Source organism: Mytilinidion resinicola (assembly GCF_010093595.1).
Source record: "Mytilinidion resinicola strain CBS 304.34 unplaced genomic scaffold BDZ99scaffold_8, whole genome shotgun sequence".
In the NCBI taxonomy this organism is placed as follows: Eukaryota; Fungi; Ascomycota; class Dothideomycetes; order Mytilinidiales; family Mytilinidiaceae; genus Mytilinidion; species Mytilinidion resinicola.
In genome coordinates, this window is record NW_022985444.1 from 1,063,971 (window position 1) to 1,085,991 (window position 22,021).

The window sequence follows — 22,021 nt, forward strand, 5'->3', positions numbered from 1 at the left end:
GGGAAGACATAAACAACCCGCCTTTTTCAACGTCGAGAAAGATGCGACGACGCGACCACATCACCTCAGGGCAATATGAGGCGTTGTCAAGGAAATGAGCTGGTATTTCATTGCGGGCAGACAGGAGATGCGATAAAGGAGGTAGTATCACTTAGGTGTGAGAAGAAAAATATATAGTAGTGATAGAAGACGCTCGCTACATTAACCTCCCTCCCAAAAAAGAACACATGTGAGGAATTGAGTCACCTAAGCGCGGGGTCGTGGATGATTGTAATTCACGCGTGCTATTCCTACATCGCGTTTCTCTACATACCATAGCCTGAGAGGACTGGTTCTTCCATCTACCTGATGCTGACGGGGGTGCGCTGTCAGGTGACCAAAGACCCGGAAAGAGTGGAAGTCCTACTTATCTCCAGGAAGCCTTCATCTCTTCCTGAGTGGCAGTCACCCATTTAAGCGCAATCGAAGCTGGGTTGAAATGAGCTCTAGCTTGATTCATGAAGTCGTCGTCCCCTCCCTCGACACTCGTAATCGTCACTTCAACCTGAGCAGCTGGATGTCGAGCTACCCAAAGGTCTAGCGCCAGAATGCTAGTGTGGTAATTGTTGATGTACATTTCTGGATCAACAACGCGATCGATGGCGTCAAACCGGAGTATGATCTCGACGACACTGCCATCGTATAGTCGGCTTTCGATGCGCCTTAAGGGGGTTGCTTCAGGACTCCCTGTATAAGCAGTCGGAGAGTTCAACGCCCGACCGAGTTCGCTTCTAGAGGTGACCTCCTTCTCTTTCAGCGTGCGGACCGCGCTGAGAAGGGAAACGAGGGTATGTAGAGCTCGAGGGTTGGGGATAAGGAGCTGTGTTAGCCTTGGCTTCGACACAAGTCGGTTGATGCTGGCTGAAGCCTCGTCGTAGACTTCGTGACAGGTGCGGAGAATGGCGGATTCGTATGTCCAGTCATTCCAAGTGACGGTGGAGTGAGATGTCCGAAACGCCCGGTGTGCAACACGTGGGATGTGGTCGTATACCATGAGTCGGAGCTCTTTTGGCAGGCCTATGAAATTGAAGCTTTGCACTTGGCGTTCTGGTTGTGGGCATCTTTGTTGGTGACCGGTACTGTGGAAAGTGGGCTCTGGTGACTGAACGATGCTGTCGCCCGTGTACCGAGTTTCACAATGCGTTTTGAGTTGGGCCTTATGTTGGCCCATGATGCTGATATTGCTTTGATGGTACCTGAGTAACTAGTTGCCCAGATAGGTATAACCTGGAAATATGTTAGCTACTTGATTGGACAGACGGAGACATCCGAGGATGTCGATGATACTCACTTGATGGCGAGATAGGTAAGGGCTGGCTGTTGCTTTCGTTATGTGGCAAGGAGAGGGTTAGTCGTTGGATGTTTGTGCGAGATGGAGCCTTTTAACAGAGATCTCGGTACCGATGGTTCCTGCATTCACCGCTCAAGCTTATGCTATCACGAGTCTACCGTGGGAATGGCGTGCTCGAGGTCCAAGTATGACAGGGACTAGCATCCGCGGTCAGAGCACCAGACTCAATTGGGGCATCTCGTGGAAACAGGACAAATCATGTCATTACCCCAGACGATCTATGAAACGCACACTCGCAATTCAATTGACCAAAAACCAAAGTCATTTCTCTCCGTCGGGCAGCCGAAACAATATCCCGCCGCTAACCTTACCGTTCCATCCGTAATCCGTGTATCAAGCGCAGTCCCCATATCGTAGCCAAGGAGGACGTCGCATCAGAGCCGTGTCAGTATGCCGTAAACCATCAGGATTGTCTTGTCGCTGCGGCGTGTTTACAAGGTCTTGTCAGCCTGAGCACGCAGGTTGGCTGAGGTAGAGCCAGTCTGGGTGAAGTAGCGGGAGAAGATTGGCTGAAGGAAGGAGCGGAAGATGATTTGAGCACCGCTGTGCGGAGTTAGTCGGTAATTCGGGAAGCTTTCTAGCCAGGGAAGCCTACCTAGTCTGGGGAAGAGCCATCCAGAGCACAAGGACGAACTTGAAGGTGTAGTAGAAGGCTGGGGTGTATCAATATCGCAATTTTGTTAATTTGAAGAGCGAGAAGACCTACGGAACCAGTAGACGGCGTTGACAGCACTTTCAAACACACTATATTATGTTAGCGAAATGTAAGTGTAAAACAACGGAAATTGCTTACGTCAAGAATGCGTATGTCACCCAGTACTTGAGCCTTGGTCAGTACGTGTTAAAGGTTATAGCGAGACGGGGGCTCGACATACCGTCAACCACTGGAACAGGTTAGCGACATCCAAGGTTACAGAACAGCTAGATAGCCTCTCTTCAACGTCTGAGGGGTCTGCTTACCTGAGTATCATCAACCTTGGAGGCACTGAACAGCGCATTCAGAGAGTAGTATCCGGGGATGACGAAGCCGGCAATGTTGACCAGGAATTCACCAGCGATGTTGAAGAAGATCAAGAAGAAGTACAGGGCGCCGAGACCGAGGATCACGTAGACCTTCGGAACGGACGTCTGCTTCTCGAAGTTGTTCAGGATCTCATACTGGGACAGCTGTTGCAATCAGGCGAGTGAGCAAGACGGCGGAGGTTGGATCGTACGCTCGGGAGGCAGAAAAAGGGAGCCGGCGTACCTGCTTGTCCAGCTGCGACAGGTGCTGCTGGGTGCGATCTTGGACAGACATGATGAAGGCTGCTTGTGGTGATGACTGTGGGTGGAATGATGTGGGCTGTAGTGGTGGTAGTTGTGGTAGCTGTTGAGAGTGGCTTGGTTGAAATGTGGAGGAGTTGTGTGGGGGGGAATGGACACATGGATAAGCTCGTTGGCCGGCTACGTAATCGAGCCTTTAGGTGCTCCAGCTTGTGTGCGCCTGCCCTGAAACATGTGGCCAGCAGCAGCCGCGAGTTTCGCCTCCGATCAGACATCATGCAATCATATACACCATGTCTAACACACCCGCACATGCTCAATAAAGTACGAAGAAAGTGGACATAGTCACGTGATCGCTATTGAGCTGTGGGAGCTCCATAAGTTTGCACAAATCCTTCGCAAGCTGCGCGATAAGGAGTGGAGCACACCCAAAAGGCCACATATCAGAGCTGCCGACCTTGAGGAATGAACAAACGCTGTCAGCAATACATACGTAGTAAACTAGGCATCCTGATCAACTACGCCACTTAGGTACTACAGTGATGCTAGTGTATGTGAATAAATGGCCGTGAGTGAAATACCCTTGGAACACAGAAATTACACGGATCTTCACTATGGATACTTCAGAACATGAATATAGGACTAAGAAGATGTTTGTTCAACTTCCGCAAGCTCTTCCACCTTTAGGCGCTGAGTGTTAGAGATAACGCACAAAAAATGCTAAAATGGTCACGTGCCGTGGATTGTTCTTGGCTAGGGCCAGGTCGTCGCTTCCCCGACAACCCTCACAACAAACAAACCTCCTCAACACCACCTTTTGACCCCACGGCCACACCGACCGCCGCATCTCTTATTAACTTAGCAGAGGGGTTTGCTCGCACTCTGCCATTACCCGGACACTCGACCCCGAACCGCCCGGCTTTTCCGGCAATAACAATTCGACGCCGTCGCCCCAGGTACACATAATCATCCTTCCACGGTTCAACTGCCTTAGCGTTATTCGACAACACAGACGAGCCGCACTCATAAATTGAACTCGTAACCTCTTCACAAAACTACGTGGGCAGTTGTCAGCACATTCACCACTTGCGGCGCATCTTGTTTGTTTACTCTCGCCTCGGGCCAAACACTGCTCCAGCGCTGACCTCGACTCGACATATCAGGACGCCCACACAACGCTGGCCGCGGACAATAAGTATGAGCAACACAGGCCACCGGTCGAGGTCGACAACCTCCGCTTCCGTGCGAAGCTCACACCGGCCACTCTCCCGAGCATCGACAACCAGTCTTCAATCCTTCGATCAACACGATGCGACTCATGACAACACACAATATCGCCCTGCGAGTAGCGTTCCACCCAACGTATATGGAAACCAGCAAATGAACCCAAATTGGCGGCCCCTCGAGCCACTATTACAAGTGGCACAGCATGTTAGCCAGCAAAACGCCATGACTGTCGAGCAGCAGATGCAAATGGCCGCAATGCCTGCGGCCGATGGGACGTCTTCACAAGGAATCGCGAACGGTGGTCCTCAGTCTGGACAAACATATGATCAGAGCCTTCTCGCGCTTCAAGTAGCTTTGGGACAAGCGCCACCGTCAGCACCAAGCGTATCCGAAGTAGACGAGAAGAAAAAGAAGGGCTCCGCATACACCGCCACTAATGACAAAGAGCTCCGCGAAATGCTGGTCCGTAATGATGGACGCGCCTTGAAGGAAGTTGCAGCTGAAGTCATTGCAACGGAGAGGACTCCAAAGGCCGAAAAGTCGAAACAGTTGTTTGCGATGCTATGGTATATTGTAGAAACACTAGAAAGATCTTGACATCATAGCTTACGATTCCTGCAGGCTGAAATCTACATGCCGGTCTGCAAAGAATTCCGTTCCACGCAACCGCGTTTACTCTCACTATGCGGAGCGGTGTGGAACGGAGCGAGTTATCCCCTTAAACCCAGCTTCCTTCGGCAAGCTTGTCCGTGTCATATTCCCTGGTATCCAAACCAGACGACTTGGAGTAAGAGGAGAGTCTAAATATCACTATGTAGATCTCGCTCTCGTCGACGACAGCCAGGACCTCGGTGAAGCAGAGCGACCACAAGAGATGCAACGAGCTGCGAGCCAGCCCATTCGCCAAGGCTCTACGAGTAATCGTATAGACTTCAAGTAAGTTGACCACGATGTTGTCGTATCTGCAAGGACTAACAATTTTTTTAGTACCATGCCACGGCTGCCCGCAGATACTGCCGTTTTTCCGCCCCAAGAGAACGTTTTTGACCTCCCCACTCCCGAGATTCCCAGTGCTGCATCATCGAAAGGCCGGTTGTTCGCAGACACTACTGCACCTCGGTTTAAAACTACTGGTCCGACGTCTGATATGTACTCGTACGATCTGAAGTTCCCCTCTCCAGACCAAACCTCTCCAGAAGAGAATGTACACATTGAACTGCCCGATATTCGCGACTACCTACCAGCCAAGACCGACCCGGATGCTGCGCAGGCACTGACGGCGCTGTACCGAACCCACTGCACATCACTGATTGACTCTATCCGTTATTGCAAGGAGAAACAATTCTATCGTCTGTTCGCTTCTTTCCATGGCACTTTGACTGTCCCGGTTCAGAAGCTATTCGCACATCCCGACATCGCGCCATGGGTCAAAGAATGCGACTGGATGATGTACCAAAAGATGATTCGCAACGTCTCCCAACTTACATTGCAGGTAGCGCCGCCGGCAGTGTTACATGTCTTGGACAAGATTTCAAAAACGCTCCACGCTCATATCAGCAAAGTTTTCCAAGGATTACCATTACATGTTCTTGAAGCCCGGCTAGAACCCGCAACCCTTTTCGCGCATCTGTTGCGCCGAATGCTGCGAGTGAACTCTGCAGCACATGCCGCTGCTGTTATGCTCCTCGCCGACCAAAACCGCGATGCTATGTGGGAGGATTGGACGAACTTTGTCAATGTCAAGCAGATAATAGAAAGCCAGCTCCCTGACTGCGGATACGAGGAAGTTTACAGTATCTTGACAAAAGAAATCAGGGGCCTATTACTACCTCTAAACAAGCGTATATGGCTCAACGACGGATCATACTACCCAGAACCTATCAACGACCCGAACGTCACGAATGTTTCCAACGACACCGTTATCGATCGGCTAGCGGCCTTCCTTAGTGGTCTCCCTTCTAGATTCCCTCATGCGAACACGCGCACACTTCTTTACTGCATCAATGCTCTAAGTACTGCAGTAATTCGGGAAATTACAGTGGAAAACGGGACGAGCTATGGTTCATGGTGGATTACAAAAGTGTTCATCGACGAAATGTGCCAATGGCTTGCTTCCCTAGGAGGCTTCCTTGACCACAAGCCGCCGACGATCCATCGGCTGAGCTATTCCCCAGGAGTGATGGACGGACCCCTCGATTCGACCATGATGAATGGAGGTAGCGGGAGCAACAATGATAGCCGGTACAGCAGCATTGGGGCTGATTTCAACAACACCCAAAGCTTCGTCAGCATGGGTGACGACACAATCCACACGACGGCGACTCCTGCCTCCACTGATAGTAAGTGCTACCCATCCCGATCTTATTCGGACTTTGACTGGTTGACTGACCCGAAGTTTGGTAGTGAACGCCCAAAGGTATCAAGAACATTACAATCGAACCGATTTCGGGCTAGACCTGAATCTCGACACCTCCCAGCCCGAGCCAGACCACGACGACAGTGGCATCGGCATGTCCGGACTGCTGGACGACGGTATGGACCTGAAATACTCCATGGCGCAAGGGCCCAACAGTTCCCACTTCACCAGCGTTTCTACCGACATCAGGTAGCAGAGCCGCTCCACGCGCCCGGCCTTGAACATGGAAGCCTCTCTTTCGCCCTGCGACTAACGACAACCCTGTCTTGCAACGCCCAGCAAAACGACGAGCTGTACTCTGAACGCCTCAGATGCCTCTACAATCACGCGACCACGAATGCCTCCGACGATATGACCTCAAAAGGAATGGGGTCCAACTATAGAAGAAGGGGGAAATACCCGTCGTCTTTGCGTCAGCCTTTTCTTGATACCTTGGACTCTTGTTTTACATCTTTCTAATCCTGGCACGTTGGCAAAGCCGTTGAGATCCGATTATGTGGTGGAAGTATCCATTTCTGCTTCCATTTGGATTTCACGGAATATCGCTGTGCTATTTTCCCTTTCTCTTCTTTCTTTCTTCTCCTTCTTCGATTTGGGTTTGCGGCTTTCTTTTCAGGATACCGGGACTGGGTGGGCAGCGCATCCTGTGGCGTTCTTTTTTTTTGGGGGGGGGGGGGCGGGCGATTGATACGAATACCTGTGCATATAGCTCTGGGGTGGTATTCTGTCCGGGTGTTAGATGTGGACGGTGCTCCTGGCTACTATTGCGTTAGTTAGTTCATTCACGGTAGTCTCAAGTGCGAACAACATCATTTTGGTATCACAAATCAGGATTGGAAAGACGTGGAATATGGCATCATAGTGAATTAGGTCGTTATTGTGCTGGCTATGCTGCACCGCTAACAACAGTGGAAGCCACCCCTGGCTTTTCTCTAACCGTGGTATCCTAGTAGGTCAAGCTACCGCATCTGGCACGATGGGAAGTACCGTGGGCCCGAGTAGCCGTGGAATAGCACGCTCTCGATGTCGATGTTGCCGTTGTGCTGCGGGCTCCAGAGCTTCAGCAGCACGAACTTTCCGGAGCTAGACGTCGGGATAATCAGCATCTATCAAACAGGCAGGCACGGGAGGGGTGGAGCTTACACTGGCGGGTCAAACTTGACCGTGATTTTGTTCTTGTGCTTCGCAATGAAGAATCTCGCATGCGGCGGGATCAGCCCGTCGGCTTCGGGCGAGGCATCCTTGGGCTCGATACGGCTGGGTGTGCTGCGTCGTGGATACCCAGAGCTACCGAAGCGGCCGTCGCGGGGTTCCCAGAGAGCTGCACGGGCGACGTCGTCTTCGTCGTCAGTGTCCACGCGCCACTGGCTGTCGCGATGTAAGCGGTCTCTCAGTACGGCGGCACTGGGCTGCTCGTCTTCACTAGTGTCGCCGTCGCTTTCGGTCGTCACGGTGAAAGGGGGTGGGGTGGGAGCGGAGACGCCCGCAGAGCTGTGGGTGGAGTCGGCCACCGGCCAGTCGCAGTTGTCGGCCATGTTGATGGTAGCGTTTGATGGAGAGTCGTGGCGGGAAGGTGGTCGGGGACCTTCCTGCATGAGTTCGTCATGGAGCCGACGACGGGAGCGCTGCCATCGAATTCGCTGGTTCTGCGCCTCTATATATTCGCGTTCGTGGTCGAGAGCTTCGGCACGACCGAGACGAGAAGCCGCCCATACCGCAGGGTCTGTGAGACTCTCCGCGAGGGATATCTCTTCTTCGTCTTGGGAGCTTGTAGAAGAGTTGGATGAATGGTGGCCGGACTGGTTGTTGTAATCGATCTGGTAGCCAGCAGTGCCGCTGAGGAGGTCATTGGAAGACATGGAGACAAAGATCATACCCTCTTGGACGCTATCATTGAGATTAGTACATTCATGGTCAAAACCTGGCTGAATACATACGGGGCCGTGAAACCACGTTCCGGAGCCTTAATGACCACCTTCTCCAAGCAGAAGGTCGTCTCGCCTTGATGCTTGAGCAGCAGGTTGCATCGAGAGCTCTTAGTGCAGTAAACACTCCTATCATTTTTCAACACATTCTCGGGCCGGTACAGCGCTGATGACGATTCTTCGGTATATTGCCCACCATCGCAGCTCACTATCTCCATCCGTAAACGCCCAGGCACAACCTGGCCGAAATGGCCGTACTTGGGATTCTCGAATGACAGGCCATCACTCTCGTGATCCAACTTCCTCCTCTTTGGGCGACGTAGAAGTCCATCGAGCTCGCCCGGCGGAGACCTTCGGCTGCCACTCCCAAGGCGACCGAGAGACAATAGCGGCGGCGTGAGGAGGTCGACCAGATCGGAATTGACTTCGGCAAGGCGCTCGGTAGCCTCGTCGAGGGCGGCCATGTCGCTGATCTGCTCTCGCTGCATTCGGGTGCGACGGATGCTTTGAAAGCGCTCTCCGGGCACGGCACGGGTCCTGGGTCTTGGTGTGGCGGACGGAAGTGGCAGACGAGCAGCATGGGATCTCTCGCGGGCAGCCCTGTCTTGAGATTCTGTGTTCCGAGCCCGCCCCCGTCGTGCATGAGAGCGTCGTGAAGGCATTGCTACTTCGACCGTGACATTCTGGCGCTCGCGCTCGCTGGCGGCCGTCTCCCGCTCAGCGAGGTCGCGCTCCCGGTCGCGTTGTAGGGCCTGGCGGAGGTGTTGGAGGTGTCCAGGGAGCGTGGAGCTATCTATGGATGCTTGGGCAGCGGATGGAGAATCCGAGGCCGGCGGGAAATCGAAGTTGCCAGACATGGCGCGTGAAAAGGCAAAGAATTGGTTGTGGAGGGAGGCCGAGTTGTCGGGGTCGTCGTCGGTCGTCAAGGCTTCTGACAAAGGAGGAGTTGAGGTTCGCCGATTTGTGGACTGGGATGCTCCCATGTATCGAGGGCGAGTCGGCGTCGAGCAGCAGTGGACATGTATCGTGGGAGTGTATGCGTAGGCAGTCGTAGAGTCGTGATATGATGATGGTGTCGCAGGCCGTCGTCTCTCAGGCCGATGCACCTCCACCCCACGTTTGCCAAGACCTGGAAGAGTTGAGCCTCACCTAAGGTTCACTGCCATCTGCCTAGCTACTTTCTAATAAATCGATCCAGCCGTCTGCAACTCCTCCGCCTCACCCACCACGCAGCCATGGACGGCACCGTTCCTGCCCCGACGGCCTCTAATGGTACTACCTTCCCAGCACCAGACGCCGCAGGACAGACAGTAGCTTCCATCGCCCAGGCACAAACAATCAGCGCCGATGAGATCGCCCTTTACGACAGACAGATCCGATTATGGGGTGTTCAAGCCCAGGAGAAGATACGAACTGCAAACATCCTCATCGTATCCATAAAAGCTCTTGCGAACGAAGCTGCGAAGAATCTTGTCCTGGCCGGCGTTGGCTCTCTCACAATCGTCGACAGCGAGCTGGTCACCGGAGATGACCTCTGCTCTCAGTTCTTCATTTCCGAGGCCGACGTGGGAAAGAACAGGGCGGAGGCGGCTGCTCCCCAAATCCAAAAGCTCAATCCTCGTGTGAACGTCAAGGTTATCACTCAGAACATCTTGCTCCAAGGACCTGATTTCTACAACCCCTATGACATCGTGATCGCGACCGATCTCGACTTCACCACCCTGATGACGATCAATGCTGCCACACGGCTCTCCAACACCCCTTTTTACGCCGCTGGTGCACATGGCTTCTATGGATACATCTTCGCCGACCTGATTAGCCACGACTACAACATCCAGAGAGACAAGCCAAATATGCCGACCCTGATCAGACCAGAGTCCGCCACACGCTCTATCCTCTCGGTGTCGACAAAAAAGGAGTCAGGGAAGATCATTGAGATGGTCAAGAAGCGGGAACTATATTCACCACTGCTCCTAGCAAACTCCTCTCCTCTATCCCCTGAATATCTACGAAACCGCCGGCGGCTGAAGCTCGTCAGTCCCCTCCTCACATGCCTGCGCGCTCTGTGGGACTGGCAGAAGGAGTCCGGCGCGACTCTGCCATCGCATCAGCATGTTGATCTGCATCGTTTCACGACCTTGGCAACGGAGAAGCACAGAGAATTCCAGCTACCAGCAGACACTTTGAAATCTGAGTTTCTGCGAAGCTTCCTGCAAAATCTGGGGAGCGAATTGGCACCCGTCACGGCATTTCTAGGCGGTCAACTTGCGCAGGACGTCATCAACGTGCTCGGCAAGCGCGAGCAACCTATCCAGAATTTGCTTCTCTTCAACGGCGAAGAAAGCAGTGCGCCAGTCTATGCCCTGCATCCGATATTCGATGTCCCGATTTTGCCGCAAGTGCCCGTTGCCAATGGCTCCGGTCAAATCACTATCGATTGAGCGTACCGCGTCTGCATGTGGAGCGACAAAAAGATAGGCCTGATTCGGGATATTTAGAATTGGCCGAGGTTTGATATTTAGCAAGGGGCGTTTTGGAAATGGACGGATAAATACCCAACATACATATGCACATCCCTCATGGATTGAAGAGCATGGGTGCTCATAAGTGGCATGCCGGTAAAGGCACATAAGAACTTTCTCAAACATCTACTGTCTAAATCTAATTTATATGAGTTGTATCGCTTAAGTGACCATTTGAGTTCTAACCGCCGTCTCAAGTGGCTCGGCAACTTTACTGATCGTTCAGCGCGATAAAATCTTGGTTCATTTGGAGCTGGGAAAGTGTACCAAGGTACCTCAAACAGCGGCAGAAAAGTGTACGTATCTATAGATTCAAAAACTTGTTCGAGAAGCTAAAGGTGCCCTCGGCATAATCTCGGGGTGAACGTGCGCATCATTATGCAAGTGGTTCGTCTGTTCTCCCAGACATAAGTCTCCCAACGTCTTCACTCCCTTGGAATAACGCGGTCTACTAATTATCATATCAGTGAGACCGTCCTGGCCTTGTAGCTGGTGAAATGGCGGCCGTTCCCGCACTGAAAACATCCGATATCATATTCCCAGCTCTATCCACAAATTTCTCAGAGACGTTGTCATCCTTGAAACGCTCAGCCCTCTCTATCTCCAACCGTCTGAACTCAATCACTCAAGACGCCGATTTTGTGTGTGCGGTCGCCGACGCGTACAAATTACCGTTGGTAGCCAACGAGAGATGCGGTAGCTGGTATATCCCTCCTAGTCGCAAAGCCGAAAGTGCGTATTTCAAGAGCACCGACGGCCATACCGGAGAGTGGGCTTTCAGTCTGAGAAGGCTGAATACTCAAGTCTTGGATATTATTGGAAGAAACGACGGGTAGGCCTTTCATCACTGTCATACAAGCCAGATAGAAGACTGAATCTGGTAGATGCATAGTGGTAGACTCAACAAGGAGAGGCAAAAGTAGGTTTATCTCAAGTTCCACTCTGTCACTCAATCATCATGGAAAATATTTGACGTATTTCAGGCATGCCAGATGCCCTACTTAAGACCGTGCCAATATGGTGTTGCGTGCTGAACAGGGTTCTATTCCCTGAATTGACTGCGCATGCACTATACACACCGCGCCAGTCCATATCAGAGTCTGAGCATTCTCAAATCGAAGCTCGTCTGGATGGCTTTGTTCAGCAGCTCCAGGTATTCTGGCCCGAACAACAAAGTAGAGTATTTTGAGGCGACTAACAGTGATTGCTAGAATCTGAATCTCGAGATTGCGGCCCTTCGATCTAAGATCTCAAAGCCTCTTCGTCCCCTTTGGGTAACGCGTGAGTCCTCGCTTCCACCGACACCTCCCTCATTCCCTGATTTCCACCCTATTGTTCTCTGCACAGCCTCTCGGCGAGTCAGGGGAGGTGAGGTCTCAGAAGGAGGATATATCCAAGGTGCTGGTGATGATAGTGAAGGATGGTCGTGCGGGCTCACACCTCCGTTATTCTGGAACAACCAGAGCAGATTGCTTGCTACGAATGAAGAAGACCTACCCGACGTTATCGAGGAATTTTTGAAGAGTACGAACGGCTCTACGCCCTCGGACGTCATCTTGATCAAGCCAACCTCTTCGCTCTATGTTGGTTCACTTCAAGCCGCGACTCCTGACGATTTCGATACGGTCATAAGCTGTGGATTAGACACCTCTCCAGCTACTCAGTCCGGCAAGAAACCCAAGCACCTTGACCTAAAGTGCCGTTTAGGTAAATTAGGTAGCCGAGACCTTCGAGACGAACTCCCAAAGCTCGAGGGATTCTTCATGAACATGACAGACGATCCCGGCAGAATCCTCGTCAGCTGTGCCACAGGAAAAGACCTATCTCTCGGTGTGGCTCTGACTATACTCTGCCTCTTTTCAGACGACAACGGTATATTTTATCCCCTTATTCAACTCCATCAATGCCATACTAATCTGTTCTCACAGGAGCCATCTCGCCCAAACCACTCACCCGCACTATCGACAAATCCTTCATCCGCCAACGCTTCAGCTGGATAACAACCTCGTACCCGACTGCCAACCCTGCCCGCGCAACCCTCCAATCCATAAACTCTTTTCTAATCCGTCCCTTCTCTTCGAATTCCTCAGGCCCACCAGACCTCTCCACTCTTCAAATATCTCCCACTCCGAAGCCAACTCCAGAACCAACATCAACATTCCACCTCTTTCTGTCCCTCTCTGGCCCCTGGTCCACCTCCCGCACACTCACTTCAGCCCTCCCAACCAGCCCCTCCGGAACCTTCACAGGCACGGCCACATTCACACCGCGCCCACCGTCCTCTCCGTCATTCTCCCACGAATACCTCTACGAAGAATCAGGCACCTTCACTCTCCCTACGGGCCTTAAGTTCCCGGCGACTAAGAAATATGCTTACCGCTACGCTCCCACCACTGACACCATGAGCGTGTTTTTCGTCGAAGAAGCCACAAAAGTCCCCGATCCGCCCGTCACTGGTCTTTTCTTGGATTTGCAGATGAAGACGACGCAGGGTCCGGGAGAGGAAGCCGGCCATGAAAGGCTTGCCAAACTGGAAGCGGAGGAGCTGCGATTTGAAGGGCGGGAAAGTCATCTATGTGGAAAAGATCTGTATAGTGCGAGGTATCGATTTGGGCTTGCAGAGAAGGGATGGTGGGAGGTGAGGTACGACGTCAAGGGGCCACAGAAGGATTATGTGAGTGCGACTAGGTATGAACGGTGATATAGAGGGTGCGGAATGTGACATCCTGAATCTCGTCCTTTCACAATAGCCTGGAGCCCTTCAAGACTGCTACCACCCTCGCAAGATCTCGACGAGGTACACACGATTTGAAGATGATCGAAATTTGACATCCCATCACAGAACCCTAACAGTGTGTGCCTGAATCCGAAGGCGTAGAACTTGACATCCAAAGCCCCTACTTTCACAATGGCCAGGAGAACCCCAGATGCACTACCAACCTTGCATAATGCTAGCAAGGTACGCGTGATATGAGAAGCTAATAATATGGACATGCCGACGGTTCTTTTAGACGCTAAAAGCCTCAGAAGTCACCCTTCCAGGGTCTTCTGATTGGCTGGATCAACCTCACCCTCCGTTACCCCGTCGCGACAACGAGGTCTATCTTCCCAACAAAGGCCCAGGACCCTTTACCCTCCTCCAACTATTCCTTGAACGGACTGGGTACCAACTTGGCCATAGCTCTTGCGGTCATTTCGGCCATTCTTCTCCTTGTTTCCAGCCTCCTCGTGTGGATCATGTACCAAATACGCAAGCAAAATGTCAACACTTCCAACAAAAGCAACTACACAAATCGACCGCAATACAACCCTTTCGGCAAATTTTCCAGGACGAGGAGAAGCGACGAAGTGGACTCTACCGTCGAGCTTATTAAGGCTTTTAACGACTCTGGTCCTTTTTCTACCGAAATGGTGCGGACTTCTGGCGCTTCTTTGACTGAGAAAGGGAAACGCTCCCGCTAGTTCTTCTAACGCAAGCCCACGACGCTCTGTGGGCCGTGATGGTGAATATGTTACTACTATGCCAGCTCCGCGTGCGCACATCTATCCACGCTGGGAGGAGCATTTCTAGCAGTAGTCACTACGCTTGGTGGAGTTTCTGGGCTAGCTTAGCGGCTTTGTAGCGTCTGAACTTCTTAACAGCATCCCGCAGCACCATGTCTATGAAAGTCAAAAATTTGCACAAGCGGGAGGCTTAGGAGCGTCATGTGAGTAGTTTGTATATGAAATTGTAACTGGCTAATTGAAGTATACAGATTGCTGACCAACCTCCGCCGAAGAAGAGACATTGCGAGGCTCGCCAAGCTGCTGCTGCTTCAGAGCCGAGTGCACATACGGTCAGGTCAGCACTTCAGCTCGGTCGCAGCAGCAACTGAACGAGAGACTTCCGACTATGACAAGGGGACGAATTGGGGGGTCTGTACGTGCGCGTGAGAGGTGATAGGAATATAAGTTCCACCTTTTCTAACTACTGTGCGTGATTCTGTGGATGCTGTGCCAGTGTCTCCATTCTGCTACCTATGTGTATGCATTTTGCAACATAGCTGACGCCGTCTGAAGTCCTTCAAGCAGGCGAAAAGATTCAGTACCGATGTCCTGAATGACGACGTGTTAATCAGAAACTGCACCTTCGTGAGCCTGATCTTCGTACACCTCACGTACTCGTCGTAACTTGAATGATGTTCGTGTGCATTTTGCTAACTGCCTGGCATCGTCTGAAGTCCTTTAAGCAAGTGAAAAAATTCAGGAGCGATGTCATGAATGACGACGTATGAACTAAACACTGCATATGCTTGACCCGGAATTTCGTGCACATCTTTATGTCCGTTGCAACTCGAAAGATCTTCGTGGCCATTTTGCCACTTGGCTGGCACCGTCCGAAGTCCATAAAACAGGCGAAAGGATTTGGCAGCGATGTTGTAGATCGCAACATGCGTATCAGACGCTGTAAAATAGCGAGGCCTTTCCAATGCCGGGACGCCGCCGCCTGAAGTCCTCTGGTCAGTCGAGAAAAATCGGACAGCAATATCACCAATCGCGACGCGTTAATTATACGCTGCATCTCCTTGAGCCTGAGCTTCGTGCACATATCGGGGATGTTGTAAGTTGGACGATGCTTGCGTGCACTTTGCGCGGTGGGTGACGGCGTCTGAGCCTCCGAGGGGTCGAAAACAATCAGCAGCAATGTCACAGATCGAGACCCGTGAATCAGACTCTACAGGTCTTCGAGTGGCACGTGATGATTTGGATCCTGTTCGTGTGCGTTTTCCCACGTGCTTGACGCCGTCGGAAGTCCTCCAAGCAGCCAAATCGAATTAGACAGTGATGTAAAGAACTGTAACCCCTAAATCGGACCCTGTAAGATAGCACTATGTTTACAGCATCGTGACGCTGTTAAAAGTCCTCCCAGGGGTCGATTGGAATGAGAACGCGAACTGAAGCCCCCCAGGAGTGTCGAAATCAGGCAGCGTTCAGGCGTCCAGATCAGGATAAGATATAACATCTGTCTTTAGCGAGACTTGGTGTTTCATGAATGGCATGAACTCGCCCATCTTCAGCAGACGTTGCTCTATCCATAACTTTATTGGCAGCTCCGCGACCATGAACGCCATTTTCAGCGCGAAGATGGTGCTGTATGGCCCTAATAGCCCTGCGTCGAAAGTAAAGTCTGCACTTTTGCAGACTTCGTTGACGTAGTATCTGTTCTCGATTGAGAGACTTTCGTCGGGCTGTAGGGCATGAGTCATGGAGTTAAGTAAAATGAGACATCCGTAGTAAGATGATGTGCAGAATATGTTGGAGGCGCCATGGTAGACATAAGTGGTGGGGAATAGTGGGTCGTAAGGGTCGGAGGTCACTTCCGTTGGCGGTGGAAGGAGTTCTCGGAAACGGAGGAACCAAGCGCGAAGAGCAGTGGAGAGATCTGAAGTGGTGTTGAGAAACGAAACTACTGCGTTGATGTCTTTCCGATCCAGGACGCGGAAGTGGGCGGCGATGCCAGGACACGTAGCTAGATATGCGTGAAACTCGTTGGTAATTTGGGTGTAGGGGTTAGGATTGTCGGGATCGGGGTCTGAGAGCACTAATTGCCATTCAGGCTGGCACAGGAACGAGTCTGTCCCCCTCATAAAAGCTTCCATAGTCTGGTATTGTTAGATTAATAACGAATTAGAGCAAGGAGTTGTAGCCTACAACTTGGCCTCGGAAAAAAAGAAGCATCGAATGGTCAAAGTCGGAGTTGATGTGATTAGGACCGCGGAGTTGTAATAGCTTGCTGGCACCTCCTGCATGCTTCACCCATGCATGTTTCTTTGTGCAAGCAAATAACTAGACACAGAAAAGGATTAGATATAAGCAAGAAAGAAATAGAGTGGTACTAACTTCGTAGATGCTCAGGAACATCGTAGCTTTTAGACATTAGCTGCCGCATATTAATTCTTGAGAAGGTAGGAAATACCGCAGAGGGTCTCAGATGACATTGCCTCCTTCGGGTCCCCGATTGCCTTCGAAAGACTACGTAAAGCATGACCATACGTTTGCCTAGCAGACAACATAATCGATTCTTGTCTCGATAGCATACCGATATAATGGGTCCCCATGCACCGGACCGCGTCGTCCAACGCTTTACTGTTACCTAAGCGCGGGGGTACAAACGATAGCCATCTCCGTAGGAAGTGCGTGTCGGCAAACTCATCCATTGGAGTCGAATCTTCAAGCAAGACTTTCAACGCTTGAGAGTTATCCTGGGTCCAAGGAATGATTGACTGTGGAATGAGGAGCGGGGTCGGCGCCTCGGACGGACTCCTCGAGGCCTGATACTCTGGTGTCGTTCGAGCAGACCAACTGGGGCTACGGCTTTGGCTTTGACTCTTTGGACTTGGGCGCTCGAGCTGGCGGACGTGTCTGAAAGATCCTTCGCCAACTCTCTGGTCGTCTTTTGCTATTGGGATCTCATATACGAATTTCGCGGGCTTGTTGTACCCGGGGCACTCTCTTCTGAACCTCTTACAGCGGCCGCATTCTGGCCTCGCCTCATCGCACTTGGATTGAAATATGAGACTTGAGCAAGAATTATTTGATCGAATGGACGCACCTTCACTCGTTGCTTGACGCACGCGCGACAGCCCTTACTACGGGCTACACCAACCATGACTGCAATACGGCAGCTGACGAGAGAGAATGTAGTGTATTGTTATTGTTATGTCCATGTCAAGGTGTGAGACAGCGTGAAATGAAGGGGCCTATCTTCTTAAAGCTCTGGTCTATTCCCGGAGTCGGGACCGCTGCCTGCATTAGCGGGCGACGCGTAGGTAGGGACTAGTGCTTACATATCATGTGATACGCTCAATATTAGAAATGCTATAAATTAAAAAAGCAGGACTACGGCAAGAGTACTTAGCGAGAGGCGAGTGGTTGCTGAGTTTAATATTCCTTCCGGTCCTTAGTCGAGCACTTGATTGCAGCGATATGATAGACAACGTATGATAGCACCGTGCTACGAGAATGGATTATAGGCTTTCCAATACATCTAAGAAGTTTACATACGCCAAATGTGCACTCCGGCAGCCTATACATATACATACAGTTTACACACACTATGCACACCCTCCTCACGCGCTCACCTCCGGCGCCTTCTCCGCCCTCGCCTGCGCAAAAGCCTGCTTAAATTGATCTTGATTTAGTAGCTCCTCCACCTTTTTCATCATCTTTGGATCTTTCTTGCTTTTATCAACCTTTCCTACTATCTCTGGTCCTCTGTGCTGCGCTTCTAGCTCCTCAAACTGGAACACGTTCGCCTTCATACCAACACCGTAGTACTGATGCTTCGCCAAAAAAGCCAGCCATGCTTGCACGACTTCGGGATGTCCGTCTTGGATCTGAATGAGCCTCCTCATGGTGATCCGCTCGAAATTCTCCTGACTCTTCTTGAAAACGAAGTTGGCTCGTGGTACTGTCCACCGTTCTGTTATGCGTGGTAGGGGGATGGGACCCTTGGCGGGGAGGCCGAGGTAATATGCGGCGCGCATGGCGAAGTCGGCGAAGAACTCGAGATTGCGGATGCTATAGGTGCGGAGTTGAAGGTCACAGACGGGGACGCCGTGTTCGGCGGAGCGGCGGAGGGGGTTCAGATGGATGGCTTGGACGTTGCGAGGCTCGCGAAGGGCGGAGAGTTGTTTGGCGACTTCGGGGTCGAGTCTGTAGTCTATCAGGGATATGGTCTCAATGAGTATTGGAGCTGTAAAGGACATACGGAGGCTTTTCATCCCCGGGAAGCTTGAGACCGCGTTTTCTGAAATTTCGTTAGCTTGATTGCTTTAATCTATGTTCTTGCCATGACATACTTTGCAAGCTCAATTGGCTCTACACCAGCCTCTTTCCACATCTCCAGCACATTGGTATGATCTGGCGCGGACCGCCACTTCTCCCACTTCCTAGTATCAATCAGTCTCCACATCCCGTCCATACGACATCTTGGATACGGACCGCTTCATCGCCGCCTCAGTCTCCGGTTGCTTAAACCTCGGATCTGCCTTCAGCTCCTCCCATCGCGAAAACTCCTTGATTTGCCTAACAGGATCCATCAGCCACATCATCCTCCTACTGCGTATTAATGGAGCCTTACGAGACCGCAATATCCACAGCCGCCTCCATATTTTCAGGGCTTTCGACACCTCGGCGAGGACCACTCCCACCCTCAGAGTCCTCCGCACCGTCGCTCTTGAATCTAACGCATTGTCGTATCGTCCGAGGAGGTGAAATCTGCAAGCCTCCATCAGCACTCGTCCTCTACCATCTCAATCGCCCAATACTATGATCGGAATCGTACACATACCTTCGCCCTCTTCAACGCCCCAAAAGACGACCGTAAATGCGTAGGCGCCGCCATTGTAGTCTCAATGCCGTTGCGCGCACCCTTTCGAGAAATCTTGTCGCAGCGCAAGTCGGGCCGACTCTTTGGCGGGCGGAGCCGATCCACGCCAAGACCTGCTGCACAACACGCATCCCACTTCGAGCTCCACGTCAATATAAAAGCTGCTTTGGTCCCCAGAACATAACCTCTCAGCTCCTCCGGATATTGGCAAAATAGTAATCATGGCCACCATTCCCCCAACCGTCTACCAGCACGCCTGCGAAACGACTCTCCACCTCCGCAACCTCCTCCCCGAAACCCTGCAATACCCGAAAGTAGCTATCGTATGCGGCTCTGGGCTGGGCGGGCTGGCAGATACGATCGAGGCTGAGCCGAAGGTTGAGGTTGCGTATAAAGATGTGCCGAACTTTGCGCAGAGCACGGGTACGTTCTGCCATTACTCCAATAGATGAGATGGAAAGAGCTTCAGCACATTTCAAAAAGGGTACATATTGATGAACTCTGGGACACAGTCCAAGGCCACGCAGGCAAGCTCGTCTTTGGGCAGATCGGGCCCTCCAAAGTCCCTGTAATGCTGCTAGTTGGACGTGCACAGTTAGTTTCACAGTCTCGGGTTGCAAAAATGTCTTTTTATTAACAGAACAGCTTCTACGAGGGCCACACAATGGACCTGGTCACGTTCGCGACGCGGGTGTGCAAAGTCATAGGGGTGGAAACAATCATTGGTGCGTGCCGCGTGTCAGAGAGGAATAGAGCGGCTCTGACGAATAGATGTACATATAGTTACGAATGCAGCCGGTGGCTTGAATCAGGAGTATAGCGTCGGCGATATTGTGTGCCTGAATGATGTATGCGCCCTACTCAACCCTGTCATACCAATCCCTCCTATCGAGCCTAAGTGCTGGCGGTGAGCATGGACAGCTGACGTGGTGTGGTGTAGCATCTGAACATGGCGGGATTGGTGGGCATCCACCCCCTACGTGGCCCGAATATCGACGACTTTGGAGTCAGGTTCCCGCCGCTGTCAGACGCGTATGATTTGGAGCTCAGGAGACGGACGCATCAAGCGTGGAAGAAGGTGGGACTGGATAAGCAGAAAAGGAGGTTGCATGAGGGTGTTTACGCTTTCGTAGCTGGTCCAACGTCAGTACTACAATTCCGGAAAGTATGAGTCCTTGCTGACAAGATGAATAGCTACGAAACGCGAGCTGAGTGCCGCATGCTCCGGACTTTAGGTGCTGATGTCGTTGGCATGTCGACGGTTCCTGAGATCGTAGTTGCTAGGCATTCGGGCATCAGAGTGCTGGCTTTCAGTCTCGTTACAAACAGTGCAGTTCTAGAAGCGGGCCCAAGAGGAGATGACGAGACACTTCAGAGCATGAGTAAGGAGGAACTAGATCAACATCTGAGCCAAGGAAAGGCGAACCATCAAGAAGTGTTGGATGCGGGACGGGATGCTGCGAAGGATATGCAGGTACGCCCATTCGCGGTTCATTGCTACTTATACTTGAGCCGTCAAGCTAACCCAAGGTAGGCCCTGGTGAAGCAGATCTTGTCAGACCTGTACGAGGCGTGAGAGCCTTGTTTGCCTACGACGCTTTTATGATGGTGCTGCCAGAAGCGTGACTTCCTAGACAGGGTCATCAGGCTGCCTGGAGCCTGGTGCATTTGTCTTGCAAATGCACCGGCGTGGCGACTAGTCGTGCTTGGAGGTATATGTAGCCCATAGAGAGCCAACAATGCAAAGTAGAGGCGATCAAACGCATTGCAAAATTCACCCTTTCCCGATGCTCTTCTTGCGCTTCTCCTTGAGTGCCTTGTAGTATGCCTTCTTTCCGCTCGTCTTTGATGCTTGTATGTCGTTGTACTTGCTCTTGAAACGGCCGGTTTTGGCCTCTGTAGCTAATACCTCGTCGGCGAAGGTGTTTTTGCGCTCCTTGTTGAGTAGCCTGCCATTGTAGTACTCGGTTGGACCCTCCTGTAAACTAATTAGACTATGTGTTCCCAACTTGAAGAGTATGAAACATACAATGATGGTGCCAATCTGTGAGTACTCAGGGACCTCCGAAGTTTTCCCACTCTTCTTGTAGAATCTCTTCGGGTCGATGACGTTCCTCATCTTGAGCAGCTTCAGGTCTCTCCGAAGCTCAGGCGTGAGCTCTGTTTTTGGTAGGTTGAACCACTCTGGTCCAGTAGTAGCTTTCTTTTCCTACGACCACGTGTCAGCTAAAGATTTCACAGCGAACTATGCAAGTGATATCGAATCGGAATGCCTCATAGTAACTATGATAAAAAAGTCTCTCATGGAAGCAGGCGACACCCAAGACGGGGCCGTGATCTGCATCAAGGAAAAGAATTGGGATATTGGAATCATTGGCAGCCGCAAACGACATTGCATGGTCTCTATTTCTTGTAGAGGGTGCCTTACCTCGTCTCTCCGCTTCTTGATCGTCAGGGGATCCTCGACCTTGCGGACGGCGTTGGCCTTGGATCTATCGTCATCGTCCACGAGGCGGGACGGGTCCACCCGTGCCACGCCATCGACCGTCTGTATGTATGGCTTGATCATGACGCCAGGATCGAGCTTGGGGAGCCTGTATACAGCGTCTGCGTTGTCGGACGCTTGGTGGGCAAGCTCCTGCGCCTCCCGCATTCTCGTCTCGGCTTGGCGCAGAAGTTCATGTACCTGCTCATCTGACAGTTCCTCGTCGCTGTCTGACGCCATGTCCCAGCGCAGGGCGGGGGATAGGGCCTGATGCGCTGGCACCGGCATGCTAGCGTAGGGCTGTCGGTGGTCGTGGTGGTGTGGAAGCGATGAAGGAAAAAATATGTTCGAGATGGATCGGAACGCTCCGTGGCCTAGCCGCTTCCAGCAAGACTCGGTGTGGCGCCCCTTCCTCGCTATTG

General features: G+C 51.8%; 10 protein-coding genes across 10 annotated transcripts; 4 read left to right on the top strand and 6 right to left on the bottom strand.

Annotated features, from left to right (window-relative positions):
- Positions 1 to 233: 233 nt before the first annotated feature.
- On the bottom strand, positions 234 to 1,248 carry BDZ99DRAFT_291607 (uncharacterized protein). Its single transcript, XM_033714100.1, has one exon. The coding sequence runs from the start codon at positions 1,208 to 1,210 to the stop codon at positions 407 to 409; it is 804 nt and encodes a 267-aa protein (XP_033577907.1). The 5' UTR covers positions 1,211 to 1,248; the 3' UTR covers positions 234 to 406.
- A 152-nt stretch (positions 1,249 to 1,400) lies between these two features.
- On the bottom strand, positions 1,401 to 2,756 carry BDZ99DRAFT_462233 (uncharacterized protein). The gene is made up of 7 exons (XM_033719802.1): positions 2,637 to 2,756; positions 2,351 to 2,557; positions 2,266 to 2,274; positions 2,184 to 2,209; positions 2,097 to 2,134; positions 1,986 to 2,043; positions 1,401 to 1,933 (listed from the first exon to the last, which is right to left on the bottom strand). The coding sequence occupies exons 1-7, from the start codon at positions 2,685 to 2,687 to the stop codon at positions 1,822 to 1,824; spliced, it is 501 nt and encodes a 166-aa protein (XP_033577908.1). The 5' UTR covers positions 2,688 to 2,756; the 3' UTR covers positions 1,401 to 1,821.
- Positions 2,757 to 3,929: 1,173 nt separating this feature from the next.
- On the top strand, positions 3,930 to 6,952 carry BDZ99DRAFT_462234 (uncharacterized protein). The gene is made up of 4 exons (XM_033719803.1): positions 3,930 to 4,446; positions 4,502 to 4,816; positions 4,868 to 6,219; positions 6,284 to 6,952. Exons 1-4 carry the CDS (start codon positions 4,103 to 4,105, stop codon positions 6,487 to 6,489), a joined length of 2,217 nt encoding a protein of 738 aa, XP_033577909.1. The 5' UTR covers positions 3,930 to 4,102; the 3' UTR covers positions 6,490 to 6,952.
- A 303-nt stretch (positions 6,953 to 7,255) lies between these two features.
- Positions 7,256 to 8,883, bottom strand: BDZ99DRAFT_487686 (uncharacterized protein; the record flags this gene model as incomplete). The annotated part of the gene is made up of 3 exons (XM_033722852.1): positions 7,256 to 7,379; positions 7,440 to 8,183; positions 8,234 to 8,883. 3 exons carry the CDS (start codon positions 8,881 to 8,883, stop codon positions 7,256 to 7,258), a joined length of 1,518 nt encoding a protein of 505 aa, XP_033577910.1.
- Positions 8,884 to 9,423: 540 nt separating this feature from the next.
- BDZ99DRAFT_462236 (uncharacterized protein) lies at positions 9,424 to 11,086 on the top strand. Its single transcript, XM_033719804.1, has one exon. It carries the CDS (start codon positions 9,457 to 9,459, stop codon positions 10,660 to 10,662), a length of 1,206 nt encoding a protein of 401 aa, XP_033577911.1. The 5' UTR covers positions 9,424 to 9,456; the 3' UTR covers positions 10,663 to 11,086.
- A 154-nt stretch (positions 11,087 to 11,240) lies between these two features.
- BDZ99DRAFT_561609 (uncharacterized protein) lies at positions 11,241 to 13,444 on the top strand (the record flags this gene model as incomplete). The annotated part of the gene is made up of 5 exons (XM_033727327.1): positions 11,241 to 11,575; positions 11,636 to 11,637; positions 11,727 to 11,896; positions 11,955 to 12,615; positions 12,672 to 13,444. The coding sequence occupies 5 exons, from the start codon at positions 11,241 to 11,243 to the stop codon at positions 13,442 to 13,444; spliced, it is 1,941 nt and encodes a 646-aa protein (XP_033577912.1).
- Positions 13,445 to 15,713: 2,269 nt separating this feature from the next.
- On the bottom strand, positions 15,714 to 17,392 carry BDZ99DRAFT_519621 (uncharacterized protein; the record flags this gene model as incomplete). The annotated part of the gene is made up of 5 exons (XM_033725432.1): positions 15,714 to 16,385; positions 16,435 to 16,569; positions 16,624 to 16,649; positions 16,700 to 17,282; positions 17,336 to 17,392. The coding sequence occupies 5 exons, from the start codon at positions 17,390 to 17,392 to the stop codon at positions 15,714 to 15,716; spliced, it is 1,473 nt and encodes a 490-aa protein (XP_033577913.1).
- Positions 17,393 to 17,728: 336 nt separating this feature from the next.
- BDZ99DRAFT_462241 (ribosomal protein S10) lies at positions 17,729 to 19,150 on the bottom strand. The gene is made up of 6 exons (XM_033719805.1): positions 19,076 to 19,150; positions 18,866 to 19,002; positions 18,727 to 18,810; positions 18,585 to 18,674; positions 18,494 to 18,532; positions 17,729 to 18,438 (listed from the first exon to the last, which is right to left on the bottom strand). Exons 2-6 carry the CDS (start codon positions 18,892 to 18,894, stop codon positions 17,853 to 17,855), a joined length of 828 nt encoding a protein of 275 aa, XP_033577914.1. The 5' UTR covers positions 18,895 to 19,002; positions 19,076 to 19,150; the 3' UTR covers positions 17,729 to 17,852.
- Positions 19,151 to 19,335: 185 nt separating this feature from the next.
- On the top strand, positions 19,336 to 20,690 carry BDZ99DRAFT_487689 (uncharacterized protein; the record flags this gene model as incomplete). Its single annotated transcript, XM_033722853.1, has 7 exons — positions 19,336 to 19,537; positions 19,627 to 19,708; positions 19,760 to 19,839; positions 19,898 to 19,962; positions 20,055 to 20,257; positions 20,309 to 20,588; positions 20,649 to 20,690. 7 exons carry the CDS (start codon positions 19,336 to 19,338, stop codon positions 20,688 to 20,690), a joined length of 954 nt encoding a protein of 317 aa, XP_033577915.1.
- Positions 20,691 to 20,888: 198 nt separating this feature from the next.
- BDZ99DRAFT_386274 (rRNA-processing protein FCF2) lies at positions 20,889 to 21,839 on the bottom strand (the record flags this gene model as incomplete). The annotated part of the gene is made up of 3 exons (XM_033715467.1): positions 20,889 to 21,092; positions 21,144 to 21,323; positions 21,543 to 21,839. The coding sequence occupies 3 exons, from the start codon at positions 21,837 to 21,839 to the stop codon at positions 20,889 to 20,891; spliced, it is 681 nt and encodes a 226-aa protein (XP_033577916.1).
- Between the last annotated feature and the right edge of the window lie 182 nt (positions 21,840 to 22,021).

What these genes read in the sequence shown, in the direction of transcription:
- BDZ99DRAFT_291607 (XM_033714100.1), bottom strand. Translation starts at nt 1,210, where the DNA reads ATGGGCCAACATAAGGCCCAACTCAAAACGCATTGTGAAACTCGGTAC.
- BDZ99DRAFT_462233 (XM_033719802.1), bottom strand. Translation starts at nt 2,687, where the DNA reads ATGTCTGTCCAAGATCGCACCCAGCAGCACCTGTCGCAGCTGGACAAG. An exon ending in TGTCGCAGCTGGACAAGCAG is followed by an intron (nt 2,558 to 2,636) that starts GTACGCCGGCTC and finishes TGATTGCAACAG; the next exon opens with CTGTCCCAGTATGAGATCCT. An exon ending in ATGGCTCTTCCCCAGACTAG is followed by an intron (nt 1,934 to 1,985) that starts GTAGGCTTCCCT and finishes AACTCCGCACAG; the next exon opens with CGGTGCTCAAATCATCTTCC.
- BDZ99DRAFT_462234 (XM_033719803.1), top strand. Translation starts at nt 4,103, where the DNA reads ATGACTGTCGAGCAGCAGATGCAAATGGCCGCAATGCCTGCGGCCGAT. An exon ending in CAGTTGTTTGCGATGCTATG is followed by an intron (nt 4,447 to 4,501) that starts GTATATTGTAGA and finishes CGATTCCTGCAG; the next exon opens with GCTGAAATCTACATGCCGGT. An exon ending in GACTCCTGCCTCCACTGATA is followed by an intron (nt 6,220 to 6,283) that starts GTAAGTGCTACC and finishes GAAGTTTGGTAG; the next exon opens with TGAACGCCCAAAGGTATCAA.
- BDZ99DRAFT_462236 (XM_033719804.1), top strand. Translation starts at nt 9,457, where the DNA reads ATGGACGGCACCGTTCCTGCCCCGACGGCCTCTAATGGTACTACCTTC.
- BDZ99DRAFT_462241 (XM_033719805.1), bottom strand. Translation starts at nt 18,894, where the DNA reads ATGGAGGCGGCTGTGGATATTGCGGTCTC. An exon ending in GCTGTGGATATTGCGGTCTC is followed by an intron (nt 18,811 to 18,865) that starts GTAAGGCTCCAT and finishes GGATCCTGTTAG; the next exon opens with GCAAATCAAGGAGTTTTCGC. An exon ending in CCCGGGGATGAAAAGCCTCC is followed by an intron (nt 18,439 to 18,493) that starts GTATGTCCTTTA and finishes GATAGACTACAG; the next exon opens with ACTCGACCCCGAAGTCGCCA.